At 68.7% G+C, this 14,053-nt stretch overlaps 1 protein-coding gene across 1 annotated transcript; it reads left to right on the top strand.

Annotated features, from left to right (window-relative positions):
• Positions 1 to 492: 492 nt before the first annotated feature.
• On the top strand, positions 493 to 13,692 carry POLD1 (DNA polymerase delta 1, catalytic subunit; the record flags this gene model as incomplete). The annotated part of the gene is given in 23 exon segments (XM_082785678.1): positions 493 to 678; positions 2,057 to 2,120; positions 2,383 to 2,507; positions 2,863 to 3,036; positions 3,455 to 3,678; positions 4,277 to 4,443; positions 4,943 to 5,047; positions 5,625 to 5,765; positions 6,201 to 6,311; positions 7,072 to 7,263; positions 7,671 to 7,757; positions 7,759 to 7,815; positions 7,818 to 7,984; positions 8,353 to 8,466; positions 8,879 to 9,026; positions 9,677 to 9,772; positions 9,862 to 9,999; positions 10,562 to 10,737; positions 11,483 to 11,635; positions 12,204 to 12,214; positions 12,217 to 12,305; positions 12,663 to 12,796; positions 13,577 to 13,692. Coding segments are annotated over 23 exon segments (2,975 nt in total), but the record flags the coding sequence as incomplete, so codon positions are not given.
• Between the last annotated feature and the right edge of the window lie 361 nt (positions 13,693 to 14,053).

The raw sequence follows: 14,053 nt of genomic DNA, 5'->3' as shown, positions 1-14,053 counted from the left end.
GGTGGGGGGGGGCTGATAAGGGGTGGGGGGCAGTTATCGGGGGGGGTGGGGGCAGATAAGGGGGGTGGGGGCAGTTATGGGGGGGTCGTGGGGCAGATAATGGGGCCGGGGGGCAGTTCTGGGGCAGGTGGGGGGGTTGGGGGGCAGATGAGGGGGGTGGGGGCAGTTCTGGGGGGTTACGGGGTCCCTGAGCCCCTCTATTTTTTTTGGGGGGGGGGGGTCTCTATTTTGGGGGGAGGGGGGACCTTTTATTTTGGGGGGGGTCCCTGAGGATCTTTTATTCCTGGGGGGGTGTCCCCAGGGACCTCTTTTTTTTGGGGGGGGGTCCCTGAGGACACTTTATTTGGGGGGGGGGGTCCCAATGACCTTTTATTTCGGGGGGGGGGCCCTGAGGACCCCTATTTTTGGGAGGGGGGTCCCTGAGACCCTCTGTATTACTTTTTTTGTGGGGGGGGGAGCTCCCCGCTGACCTTTCGGTCGGGGTCCCTGCAGGATGGAGCCCCCCCCCCTCCCCCCCCTGCAGCGCCCACCCCCCCCGCCCGGCGCCCCCCCCCCGGCCAAGCGGCTGCGTGGGGGGGGGGCGGCGGCGCCGTCGCGCTTCGAGGCCGAGCTGGCGCTGCTGGGGGAGATGGAGCAGGACAGCGACCCCCCCGCGGGGGGGGGGCACGGAGGGACCTGGTGAGCCGGGGGGGGGGGCTGGGGGGCTGGGGGGGCTGGGGGGGGATTGGGGGAGTTATGGGGGGGGTATTGGGGGGGTTAGGGAGGGTTATGGGGGGGCTGGGGGGGGAATTGGGGGTGATGGGGGGGGATGGGGGGTGAGTGGGGGGCTATTGGGGGGCTGGGGGGGGATTGGGGGGTATGGGGGGGATTGGGGGAGTTATGGGGGGGGTATTGGGGGGGTTAGGGAGGGTTATGGGGGGGCTGGGGGGGGAATTGGGGGGTGGGGGGGTTATGGGGGGGATTGGGGGGGCTATTGGGGGGCTGGGGGGGGGAATTGGGGGGGTCCTGGAGGGGGCTATGGGGGGTTGGGGTGGGGTTTGGGGGGGGTATTGGGGGGGTTATTGGGGGCTGGGGGGGTTATGGGGGGGTTATTGGGGAGCGGGGGGGGGATTGGGGGGCCTGGGGGGGTTATGGGGGGCTATGGGGTGGGTTGGGGGGGTTATTGGGTGGGCTGGGGGGTTATGAGGGGGGTTGGGGGGTTATTGGGGGTTATGGGGAGGCTCGGGGGGGGTTGGGGGGCGCTGTGGGGGCTGTGTGTTGGGGGGGGGGCAGCTCCGACCACCCCCCCCCCCCCGTGCCCCCCCCCCCCAGGCTCACAGTTTGTGGGCGAGGTGAACCCCAAATGGCGCCGCCCCCCCCTGCCCCCCGACCCCCCCGCCGAGCCTCTGCTTCCTGCAGCTGGAGATCGACCACTACGTCGGTGAGGGGGGGGGGCACAAACAGCCCCCCCCCAAAAAAAAAAAAACAACGGGGGGGGGGCTCCCAGGAGTGGGGGGGGGGATTTAGGGGAGGGGGCGCTGCATCAAATCACCCCCCCGGGGGGGAAATCTGAGCCTGGGGGGGAGATAAAGGTGTGTGTGGGGGGCAATAACGGTGTGGGGGGGTCACAAAGTTGGGGGGGGGGGTTACAAAGTGCCCCCCCCAAAAAAAAAAACATTAAGGGGGGGCCCCCATGAGTGGGGGGGGGGATTTAGGGGAGGGGGCGCTGCATAAAATCACCCCCCCAGGGGGGAAATCCACGTCTGGGGGGGAGATAAAAGTGGGGGGGGGGCAATAACGGTGTGGGGGGGTCACAAAGTGCCCCCCCCCCCAAAAAAAAATAAAGTAATGGGGCTCCCAGGAGTGGGGGGGCAGAGATTAGGGGAGGGGGCGCTGCATAAAATCACCCCTTTGGGGGGGAAATCCACGTTTGGGGGGGGTCACAGAGGTGTGGGGGGTGAGAATGGTGCGGGGGGTCACGAGGTGCCCCCCCCCCCCCCCAGGCTCGCCCCTCCCGGGTGCCGGGGGCGTCTCAGGGCCCCGTCCCCATCCTGCGGCTCTTCGGGTGACGGACGAGGGGCACAGCGTCTGCCTGCACCTCCACGGCTTCGCCCCCTACTTCTACGCCCTGGCCCCCCCAGGTGAGACCCCCCCCCGCGGTTCCGACACCCCCAGACCCCCCCGCCACATCCAGCCGCCCCCCCCCCAAAAAAAAACCCCGCCCCTCCCCGAAATCCCCCGTCCCGTCTGGGGATTCTCTAGGGGCTCGTATAAGGGTTGTGCACCACCTCCATGGGGGGGGGGTTTGGGGACCCCCCCTCAATTTTTTTAGGGAGGGGGGGTCCCGGGGGGGTATTTATGACCCCTGTGACCCCCCCCTTCAATAAACCCCCCCCCCCCCAGGTTTCGAGGCCCAGCACCTGGGGAGCTGCAGAAGGAGCTGGAGGCGGCGCTGCGCAGGGACCGGGGGGGGGGGCGCGAGGCCGTGGCCCACCCCGTGCTGGCGCTGGAGCTGTGCCACAAGCAGAGTGAGCCCCCCCCGGACCCCCCCCCAAAAAAAAAAAATACCCCCTCCCCCCACCCCCTTGCACCCCCCCTGCACCCCCACCCCCCCCTTTTTCCTTTTTTTTTCACTTTTTTTATATCTTTTTTTTTCTACCCCCCCGCATTTTTTTTCTACCCCCCCTTTTTTATTCTGTGCCCCCCCTTTTATTCTGTGCCCCCCCCTTTTATTCTGTGCCCCCCCACACCCCCTGCACCCCATCTTTACCCCCCACCCCCCCCTTTTTCCTTTTTTTTCCCCACTTTTTTCACGTCTTATTTTTCCCTACCCCCCCATTTTTATTCCGTGCCCCCCCCCTCTATTTTGTGCCCCCCCCCCAGGCATGATGGGCTACCAGGGGGGCGGCGGGCGGCCTTCGTGCGGGTGGTCCTGGCCCTCCCCCGCCTGGTGGCCCCCGCCCGGCGGCTGCTGGAGCAGGGCCTGCGCTGGGGGGGGGCCGCGCCGGGGGTCTACAGCCCCCCCCTCTTCGAGGCCAACATCGACTTCGAGATCAGGTGGGACCCCCCCCCCCCCCCCCAAAAAAAAAAAAAATTGCCCCCCCCCCCTCACCTCCTATGTCCCCATTTGCCCCCCCCCGGTGATTATTTGCCCCCCCCCAGTCCCCATTTGCCCCCCCCGGGGGTCCTGATTTTCTGCCCCCCCCAGGGGTCTCTATTTGCCCCCCCCATGCCCCCGTTTTCCCCTGGGGGGGTCCCTCAAGTGCCCCAGCTCTGCCCCCCCCCCATGTCCCCCCCCAGTAACCCCCCCATTACCCCTGACCCCCCCCAATAACCCCCAATAACCCCATTGCCCCCCCGTAACCCCCCATTCCCCCCCCACCCCAATACCCCCCCCATAATTGCCCCCCCACTCACCCCCCCCATTTTTGTCCCCCCCCCCCCTCACCCCCCCCCATTTTTGGCCCCCCCCCAGGTTCATGGTGGACGCGGGGGTGGTGGGCTGCAGCTGGGTGCAGGTCCCGGGGGGGGAATTTCGGCTGCGGGGGGGTCCCGGCGCCCCCCCCCCGGCCACCCTGTGCCAGCTGGAGGCCGACGCCGCCTGGGGGGGGGTCCGCAGCCTCCCCCCCGAGGGGCCCTGGCTGCGCCTCCCCCCCCTGCGCATCCTCAGCTTCGACATCGAGTGCGCGGGGAGCAAGGGTGAGGGGGGGGGGCAAAGGGGGGGGCGTGGGGGGGTGGGGGGGGGTCATGGGGGGTGATGGAGGTGAGGGGGTCATGGGGGGTCATGGGGGTGAGGGGGGGTGAGGAGGGGTCATGGGGGGTGATGGGGGTGAGGGGGTCATGGGGAGGTCATGGGGGGTCATGGGGGTGGTTGGGCGGGGTCATGGGGGGGTCATGGGGGGTGAAGGGGGGGTGAGGGAGGGGTCATGTGGGGTCATGGGGGTGAGGGGGTCATGGGGAGGTCATGGGGGGGATGGGGGAGTGAGGGGGGGTGAGGGGGGGTGATGGGGGGGCAAAGGGGGGGGAATGGGAACGGGGGGGGCATTGGGGGCGGCTCCTTTGTGGGATGTCCCCGCTGTGGGGTCCCCTCCTTTATGGGGTCTCTTCCTTTATGGGGTCACCCCCTTTATGGGACCCCCCCTTTATAGGGCCACCCCTTTTGCGGGGTCTCTCTCCTTTACGGGGTCCCTTCCCATTACGGGGCCCCTTTCCTTTATGGGGTCCCTCTCTTTTATGGGGCCCCTCTCCTTTACGGGGCGGCCCCATGACGCGGTCCCCCCTTTCCCCCTGCCCCCAGGGGTGTTCCCCGAGGCTCAGCAGGACGCGGTGATCGCGCTGTGCAGCGTGGTGCAGCGCCAGGGGGAGCGGGAGCCGTTCGCCCGCTGCGTGCTCAGCCTCCGGCCCTGCGCCCCCATCCTGGGCTCCCACGTCCTCAGCTTCCAGCGCGAGGAGGACCTGCTGCAGGTGGGCTATGGGGGGGCTGGGGGGGGCTGGGGGGGTCCTGAGGGTGATGGGGAGGGTCCTGGAGGGGGTCCTGAGGGGGCTTGGGGGGAGTTTAGGGGTCCTGGGGGGGGCTGGGGAGGGTCTACAGGGGGCTATGGGGAGGGTTTGGGGGTCCTGGGGGGCGTCCTGGGGGGGCTTGGGGGGAGTTTGGGGATCCAGGGGGGGGCTGGGGAGGGTCTACAAGGGGCTATGGGGAGGGTTTGGGGGTCCTGGGGGGGCTTGGGGGGAGTTTGGGGGTCCTGGGGGGCTATGAGGTGGTCTGGGAGGGGTCCTGGGGGGGTTCTGGGGGCCTATGGGGGGGCTTGGGGGGGTCTTGGGGGGCTATAGGGGGGCTGGAGAGGGTCTATGGGTTGCTATGGGGGAGGGTTTGGGGGTCCTGGGGGGCTATGGGGGGGTTTGTGGGGGTCTGGGGGGGGTCCTGGGGGTCTGACCCCCCTCCCCGTTGCCCCCCCCCCCCCAGTCGTGGGCTGAGTTCGTGCGCATCGTGGACCCCGACGTGATCACGGGGTACAACATCCAGAACTTCGACCTGCCCTACCTGCTGCAGCGCGCGGAGGTCCTCAAGGTCAGACCCACGGCGGGACCCATAGCGGGACCCACAGCCTGCCCCATAGCGGGACCCATGGCGGGACCCACAGCCGGACCCACAGCAGGACCCACAGCCTGCCCCATAGCGGGACCCATGGGACCCACAGCCGGACCCACAGCAGGACCCACAGCCTGCCCCATAGCGGGACCCATGGCAGGACCCACAGCAGGACCCACGGCCGGACCCACAGCCTGCCCCATAGCGGGACCCATAGCGGGACCCATGGCGGGACCCACGGCCGGACCCACAGTGGGACCCATAGCCTGCCCCACGGCCTGCCCCACAGCAGCCCCCCCAGCCCTTTCCTCCCCCACCCCCTTGCCCCTCTATGGGTCCAACCCCCCCTTAAGGGTCCATCCGCCCCCCTGATGCCCCCCTAGCCCCCCCCTACCCCAAACCCTCCCCCATCCCCATCCCCACCCCATTTCCTTCCCCCTCCCCGCTCCCCCCACGCACCCAACCCCCCCCCACGGGTCCGGCCGCCCCCCCCACGGCCCCCCCAGCCCCTCCGTGCCCCCCCCAGCCCCCCAACCCCCCCCCCGTGCCCCCCCAGGTGTCCTCGTTCCCGTTCCTGGGCCGCGTTGTGGGGCGCCGCTCGCTGGTGCGGGACTCCAGCTTCCAGTCCCGGCAACTGGGGCGGCGCGACAGCAAGGTGGTGAGCGCCGAGGGGCGCGTGGTCCTCGACCTGCTGCAGGCAAGGGGGGGCCGGGGGGGGGGACATGGGGGGCTGGGGGGGCGTTTTGGGGGGCTGGGGGGGCGTTTTGGGGGGCTGGGGGGGTGTTTTGGGGGCTCTAGGGGGGCTGGGGAGGGGCCTGGGAGGGGTTTTGGGGGAACCTTGGGGGGGTCTGGGGGGGTCTGAGGGGCTGGGGTGGGGGCTGGGAGGGGTTGGGGGGGCATTGGGGGGATCTGGGGGAGACATGGGGGGGCTGGGAGGGGTTTTGGGGGGGGCTGGGGGGGTTGGAGGGGGTTGGAGGGGGTTTTGGGGGGGGGGCTGGGGGGCTGGGGAGGGGCCTGGGAGGGGTTTGGGGGGTGCTGGGGGCATTGGGGTGACATTGGGGTGTCGGGGGGGTGACAGGGGGGTGACATTTGGGAGCTGGGGGGGTGACATTTGGGCCCCCCCCCCCCCCAGGTGCTGCTGCGGGAGCACAAGCTGCGCTCGTACTCGCTGAACGCGGTGAGCGCCCACTTCCTGCAGGAGCAGAAGGAGGACGTCCCGCACAGCATCATCACCGACCTGCACGTGAGACACCGCCCCAGCGGCCCCAGTGCTCCCAGTATCCCCGACCAGTCCCCGACCAGTCCCCGACCAGTCCCCAGTGGGTCCCCGCAGCCCCAGCGCAGCCCCAGCACCATCTCTGGGATGTCCCCAGCAGGTCCCCGATGTCCTTGGGGTGTCCCCAGTGGGTCCCAGTGACGTCTCTGAGATGGCCCCACTATGGCCCCACGTCCCCAATGTGTCCCCGTGTCCCTATAATGCCCCTATAATGTCCCTATAACGTCCCCAACATGTCCCCAACGCCCCCAGAATGGCTCTGAGCAGACACAGCGCCACCTGGTGGTGTCCCCCTGTTACCCCAATGACCTCCCCATGACCTCCCATGACCCCACCATATCCCAGTGATATTGCCATGACCCCAGTGTCCCCATAATGTCCCAATGATGTCCCCAATGTCCCCATAACGCCCCCAGAACGGCTCAGAGCAGACGCGGCGCCGCCTGGCCGTGTCCCCCCATGACCCCACCATATCCCCATGACCCCAATGTCCCCATATCTCAGTGATGTCCCCATGACCCCAGTGTCCCCGTAATGTCCCAATAACGTCCCCAATGTCCCTATAATGTCCCCAGAACGGCTCGGAGCAGACGCGGCGCCGCCTGGCCGTGTCCCCCCATGACCCCAATGACCTCCCCATGACCCCACCATATCCCAGTGATGTCCCCATGACCCCAGTGTCCCCATAATGTCCCAGTAATGTCCCCAATGTCCCCAACGCCCCCAGAACGGCTCGGAGCAGACGCGGCGCCGCCTGGCCGTGTACTGCCTGAAGGACGCGTTCCTGCCGCTGCGGCTGCTGGGCCGGCTGCTGGTGCTGGTCAACCTGGTGGAGCTGGCGCGGGTCACGGGGGTGCCCCTGGGGGGGCTCCTGGCACGGGGGCAGCAGCTCCGCGTGGTGGCACAGCTCCTCAGACAGGTGGGGGGGACGGGGGGGAAAATGGGGGGGATGGGGGGGGAATGGGGGTCCTGGGGTGGACTGGGGGGGGAATGGGGGGTCCTAGGGGGGAATGGGAAGGGAATGGGGGGTCCTGGGGGGGAAATAGGGGGGATTGGGGGGGAAATGGGGGGTTCTAGGGGGTCCTGTGGGGGAATGGGAAGGGAATGGGGGGTCCTGGGGGGGAAATGGGGGTCCTGGGTGGTCCTAGGAGGGTCCTGGGGGGGAATGGGAGGGGAATGGGGGTCTTATGGGGGTCCTATGGGGGTCCGGGAAGGGATAGGAGGGGTCATGGGGAGGTCCTGGGGAGGACTGGGGGGCCCTGGGGGTGCTGGGGGGTTACCAGGGGGGGTCTGGGGGGGTCCCGGTGACGTTTTGCCCCCCCCCAGGCATCCCAGGAGGGGCTGCTGATGCCGGTGGTGAAGCCAGAGGGGGGGGAGGACTACGAGGGGGCCACGGTCATCGAGCCCCTCAAGGGGTGAGCGCCCCCCCCGCCCCCCCCCAGACCCCCTCCCAGCCCCTGAGGACCCCTCCCAGGTCCCCCCAGCCCCCTCCCAGCCCCTGAGCCCCCCCGTGCCCCCCCCAGGTACTACGACACCCCCATCGTGACGCTGGATTTCTCCTCGCTGTACCCGTCCATCATGATGGCTCACAACCTCTGCTACACCACCCTGCTGCCCCCGGGGGGGGCCCAGCGCTTCGGGTGGGCACTGGGAGCACTGGGAGGGGGCTGGGGGGGGACTGGGAGTGACTGGGAGGGGGCTGGGGGTGATGGGAGGGGGCTGGGTGTACTGGGAGGTGCTGGGAGGGAACTGGGGAGGAACTGGGGGGCACTGGGAGGGGGTTAGGGGGCACTGGGAGCTACTGGAGGGCACTGGGAGGGAGCTGGGAGTGACTGAGAGGGAACTGGGAGCGGGCTGAGAGCAGTGGGGGGGGACACGGGGCATGCACCGGAAAGCGACTGGGTGTACTGGGAAGCGACTGGGTGTACTGGGAAAGGACTGGGGGCGCTGGGGGGGCACTGGGGCAGGTCCGGGGGTCCCGCTGACCCCCCCCCGTGCCCCCCCCCAGGCTGGGCCCCGAGGATTACACCCGCACCCCCAGCGGGGAGCTCTTCGTCAACGCCCGCGTGCGCAAGGGGCTCCTGCCCCGGGTGCTGGAGGGGCTGCTGGCCGCCAGGAAGAGGTGGGGGTCCTGGGGGGGTCCTGGGGGGGGCTACGGGGGGGTTAGGGGGGGTTGGGGTCCTTATGGATTGGGTTTGGGGTCCCTGTTGGGTTTTGGGGTCCCTTGGGGTGGGTTTGGGGTTCTTTGGGGTGGGTTTCGGGGTCCCCGTCGGGTTTGGGGGTCCCTGTTGTGTTTTGGGGTCCCCGCCGGGTTTTGGGGTCCTTTGGGGTGGATTTTGGGGCCCTGTCAGGTTTGGGGTCCCCGCCGGGTTTCGGGGTCCCTTGGGTTGTTTTTGGGATCCCTGTCAGGTTTTGGGGTCCCCGCTGGGTTTTGGGGTCCCTGTCGGGTTTCAGGGTCCCTGCTGGGTTTCGGGGTCCCCGCCGGGTTTCGGGGTCCCCCCGGGGGTCCCGGTGCTGAGCGCGGGTCCTGGCAGGGTGAAGGAGGAGCTGGCTCGGGAGCAGGACCCGCAGCGGCGCCAGGTCCTGGACGGGCGGCAGCTCGCGCTCAAGGTCAGCGCCAACTCCGTCTACGGCTTCACCGGCGCCCAGGCCGGCCGCCTGCCCTGCCTCGAGATCTCCCAGGTGCGCCCCACTGCGCCCCACGGCGCCCCATAGCGACCCACAGTAACCCCACGGTCACCCCATGCTGCCCCATAGCGCCCCATAGCGACCAGCAGAGACCCACAGTGCCCCACAGTCACCCCATGGTCACCCCCCAGCACCCCACGGTGCCCCATAGCGACCCACAATAACCCCACGGTCACCCCACGGTGCCCCATAGCGACCCATAGTGACCCACAGTAACCCCATGCTCACCCTATGGCGCCCCACGGCACCCCACAGTGACCTATAGTGACCCGCAGAGACCCCACAGACACCCCATGGTGCCCCATGGCAACCCACAAAGACCCCACAGTGACCCATAGCGACCCGAGGTCACCCCACGGTGACCCACAGAGACCCCACAGCACCCCACACCTTCCCACACCCGCCCCACATCTCACCCCATACCTGCCCCACACCTCCCCATTCCCTTCTGCCCCACACCCGCCCCACATCTCACCCCATACCTGCCCCACATCTCACCCCATACCTGCCCCACATCTCACCCCCCACCTGCCCCACACCTTCCCACACCCGCCCCACATCTCACCCCATACCTGCCCCACATCTCACCCCCCACCTGCCCCACATCTCACCCTCCACCTGCCCCACACGTGCTCCCCCCGCAGAGCGTGACGGCGTTCGGGCGCCAGATGATCGAGCGCACGAAGCAGCTGGTGGAGAGCAAATACTGCCTGGCCCAGGGCTTCCCCGCCGACGCCAAGGTGGGGCCGGGCTTTTTGGCTTTTTGGGGGCCTTTTGGGGTTGTTTCGTTTTTTGGGGGGGGTCCTGACCCCGGGTGCCCCCCCCCCAGGTGGTGTACGGGGACACGGACTCGGTGATGTGCCGCCTGGGGGTGGCCACGGTGGCCGAGGCGATGGAGCTGGGCCGGGAGGCGGCCGCCTGGGTCTCGGGGCACTTCCCGGCCCCCATCAAGCTGGAGTTCGAGAAGGTCAGTGGGGGGGGGTGCTGGGGGGGTCCCTGGGGGGTCCTGGTGTCTCCAGAGGGGTCCCCAAGAGGGTCCCTGTGTCCCCAGGAGGGTCCCCATATCCCTAGGGGGGAACCCATGTTCCCAAAAGGGTCCTCGGGGGGATCCCTGTGTCCCCAAAGGGGTCCTCAGGTCCCCAAAGGGGTCCCTGGGGGGGTCCCTGTGTCCCCAGGTGGGTCCTTGTGTCCCCAAGGTGCCCCCATCACCCTCCCCATGTCCCCCAGGGTGCCCCTATTGCTGTCCCCACGTCCCCCGGGGGTGTCCCCATGTCCCCAAGGTCCACTTATCGGTGTCCCCATGTCCCAAAATTGCCCTGAGGGGTGTCCCCATGTCCCCAGGGTGCCCCCAGGGATGTCCCCATGTCCCTATCACCATCCCCATGTCCCCAGGGTGCCCCTATCGCTGTCCCCACGTCCCCAAGGTCCCCTTATCGGTGTCCCCACGTCCCCAAATTGCCCTGAGGGGTGTCCCCATGTCCCCAAATTGCCCTGAGGGGTGTCCCCACGTCCCCCCCCGTGCCCCCCAGGTGTACTGGCCGTACCTGCTGATCAGCAAGAAGCGCTACGCGGGGCTGTGCTTCGCCTCGCGCCCCGACGCCCCCGACCGCGTGGACTGCAAGGGGCTGGAGGCCGTGCGCAGGGACAACTGCCCGCTCGTGGCCAACCTCGTCACCGCCTGCCTCGACCGCATCCTGCTGCACCGGTGGGGGCCAGGGGGGGCTGGGGGGGGTCCTGGGGGGGTCACAGGGGGGCCTGGGGGGGTCACAGGGGGATAGGAGGGGGATAGGAGGGGGTTTGGGGGGGATTTGGGGGGGATACAGGGGGTCCTGGGGGGGTATAACCTGGTCACAGCCTGCCTCGACCGCATCCTGCTGCACCGGTGGGGGGCCGGGGGGGGGTCCTGGGGGGTCACAGGGGGGGTCACAGGGGGATAGGAGGGGGTTTGGGGGGGGTTGGGGGGGATAGGAGGGGGTTTTGGGGGGCTCTGGGGGGGATAAAGGGGGATGTGAGGGGGGTTTAGGGACACCCAAATGGGTCTGGGGGGGTCTTGGGGGGTTTGGGGCGGAAAGCAGCAGGATGGGGGGGGGGGGGGGGCTCTGGCCTTTCCCTGCTCCCCCCCAGGGACCCCAACCCAGGGACCCCAGGAGGCGATGGGGTCACTTCGGGGGGGGGACACACTGGACTTAGAGAGCCTGGGGGGGGGGGACTTTTTGGGCTGGGGGGGGGTCTGTTTGAGTTGTGGGGGGGCCCTGACCCCCCCGTGACCCCCCCTTGACCTCCCTTTGACCCCCAGGGCCCCCCCAGGGCACCGTGCAGCAGGCACAGGAGGCGATGGGGTCACTTTGGGGGGGGACGCAGCGGGTTTGGGGGGGACGCAGCGGGACGGGGGGGCCGGGGGGGGGCCCTGGGGGGTCGTGGGGGGGTCCTGACCCCCGTGCCCCCCCCAGGGACCCGCAGGGGGCCGTGCAGCACGCGCAGGAGGTGATCGCGGCGCTGCTGTGTGACCGCGTGGACGTGTCGCAGCTCGTCATCACCAAGGAGCTCACCCGCAGCGCGGGGGCCTACAGCGCCCCCCAGGCACACGTGCGGCTGGCAGAGAGGTGGGGGGGGGAAATGGGGGGGGGTAAAATGGGGGGGCACAATGGGGAGGCACAATGGGGGGGGCACCATGGGGGGGGGGGAAATGGGGGGGTAAATTGGGGAGGGCACAATGGGGGGGGGCACCATGGGGGGGGGAAATGGGGGGGGTAAAATGGGGGGGTGAGGTTTGGGGGGGGGGATTTTGGGGGGGTACAAAGGGGGGGTAGATGGGGGGGTAAAATGGGGGGGTGGGATTTTGGGGGAGGTGAAATTGGGGGGCACAAAGAGGGGGGTAAAATGGGGGGGGCACAAAGGAGGGGGGTAAAATGGGGGGGTAAAGTGGGGGGAGGTGAAATTGGGACCCAAACTGGGGACCCCAAATTGGGAGCTCTGAAACTGGGACCCCAAAAAGGGGACCCTAAAACGGGGGGGCCTAAAGGGGGGGGGCCTAAAATGGGGGGGGCTTAATAAAAACCCCAAATGGGGACCCCCAAATAGAGACCCCCAAAATGGGGACCCCCGAAGTGGGGACCCGAAACCGGGGGGCCCCCACCCACGGGTGCCCCCCCCCTGCCCCCCCCCCCCCAGGATGCGGCAGCGGGACCCGGCAGCGCCCCCACCCTGGGGGACCGCGTCCCCTACGTCATCGTCACTGGCGCCAAGGGGGTGGCCGCATACATGAAGTCTGAGGTGGGGGGGGACATGGGGGGGGCGGGGGGGGGCACCCAGGGGACATGGGGGGGCACCTGCTGTCCCCTGGGTGACCCCGATGACCCCAGTGACCCCAGAACCCCCCCAGTGACCCCAGAACCCTGATGCCCCTGCTGACCCCAATGCCCCCAATGACCCCATAACCCCCCCCAGTGACCCCATGACCCCCCCAGCGACCCCATAACCCCCCCATAACCTCCCGTTCCCCCCCAGGACCTGATCTACGCCCTGGAGCACAGCCTGCCCCTGGGTGTCCCCATGTCCCAGTGCCCCCAGTTACCCCAGTGACCCCAATGACCCCATAACCCCCCCATGACCCCCCATGCCCCCCCCCAGGACCCGATCTACGCCCTGGAGCACAGCCTGCCCCTGGACACGCGCTATTACCTGGAGCAGCAGCTCGCCAAGCCCCTGCTGCGCATCTTCGAGCCCATCCTGGGGGAGGGCAAGGCCGAGAGCATCCTGCTGAGTGCGGGGGGGGCACAGGGGGGGGGCAAATCGGGGCTGGGGGGGGCAAATCGGGGCTGGGGGAGGGCAAATCGGGGCTGGGGGGGGGTGAAAATGGGTCTGGGGGGGGCAAATCGGGGCTGGGGGGGGCAGGATTGGGGCTGGGGGGGGTGAAAATGGGTCTGGGGGGGGCAGGATCAGGGCTGGGGGGGGCAGGATCGGGCTGGGAGGGGTGAAAATGGGTCTGGGGGGAGCAAATCGGGGCTGGGGGGGGCAAATAGGGGCTGGGGGGGCAGGATCGGGCTGGGGGGGGTGAAAACAGGGCACAAGGGGGCAGGATCGGGGCTGGGGGGGGCAGGATCGGGGCTGGGGGGGGCAAATAGGGGCTGGGGGGGGCAGGATCAGGGCTGGGGGGGGTAAGATTGGGTTTTAGGGGGTAGAATTGGGTCTTGGGGGGGCAAAAATGGGCCTGGGGGTTCAGGAGGGGCTGAAATTGGGTCCGGGGGTGTTGAAAATGGGTCTGGGGGCGTTGAGTTGGGTCTGGGGGAGCTGAATTTGGTTCTGGGGGGGCTGGAAATGGGTCTGGGGGGCTGAGATTGGATTGTAGGGGGCGGGAATTGGGTCTGGGGGGGGGCAAAATTGGGTCGGGGGGGCAAAACTGGGTCCAGAGGGTCTGAAATCGGGTCTGGGGGGGGGCCGAGATTGGGTCCGGGGGGGCAAAATCGGGTCTGGGGATGGCTCTGGGGGTCCCGGGGGGTCGTCGCCCCCCCCCTCTGACCCCCCCCCCCCGTTTTTTCGCAGGGGGGGGAGCACACGCGCTGCAAGACGGTGCTGACGGCCGAGGTGGGGGGGGGGCTCCTGGCCTTTGCCAAAAAACGCAGCACCTGCGTGGGCTGCCGGGCGCTGCTGCCCCACCACGGTGAGCGGGACCCCCCCCAAAAAAAAATAATAACCCTGGGGGGCTTCCCCCCCCCCCCGCAACCAGCCCAAACCTGCAGGAAATGGGCCCAAAATGACGCTGGGGTGACCCCAAATCCCTGGGAAATCAGCCCAAAAACATCAGGGAAACCCCGATAAAAAATTCCTGGGGACCCCCCCCTCCAAAAAAAACTACTGGGGGGTGACCCCCCCCCCCCCCGCAACCAGCCCAAACCTGTGGGAAATCGGCCCAAAATGACCCCAAATCCCTGGGAAATTCACCCAAACCCCACAGGGACCCCCCCCAAACCCACAGGAACCCCCCCAAATTTTTGGGACCCCCCCCAAAAGTTTCTGGGGAC

This window comes from Aythya marila (assembly GCF_965140915.1).
Source record: "Aythya marila genome assembly, contig: HAP1_HAP1_SCAFFOLD_1135, whole genome shotgun sequence".
Classification (NCBI taxonomy): domain Eukaryota; kingdom Metazoa; phylum Chordata; class Aves; order Anseriformes; family Anatidae; genus Aythya; species Aythya marila.
This window is presented reverse-complemented; position numbering and strand designations above follow the sequence as displayed.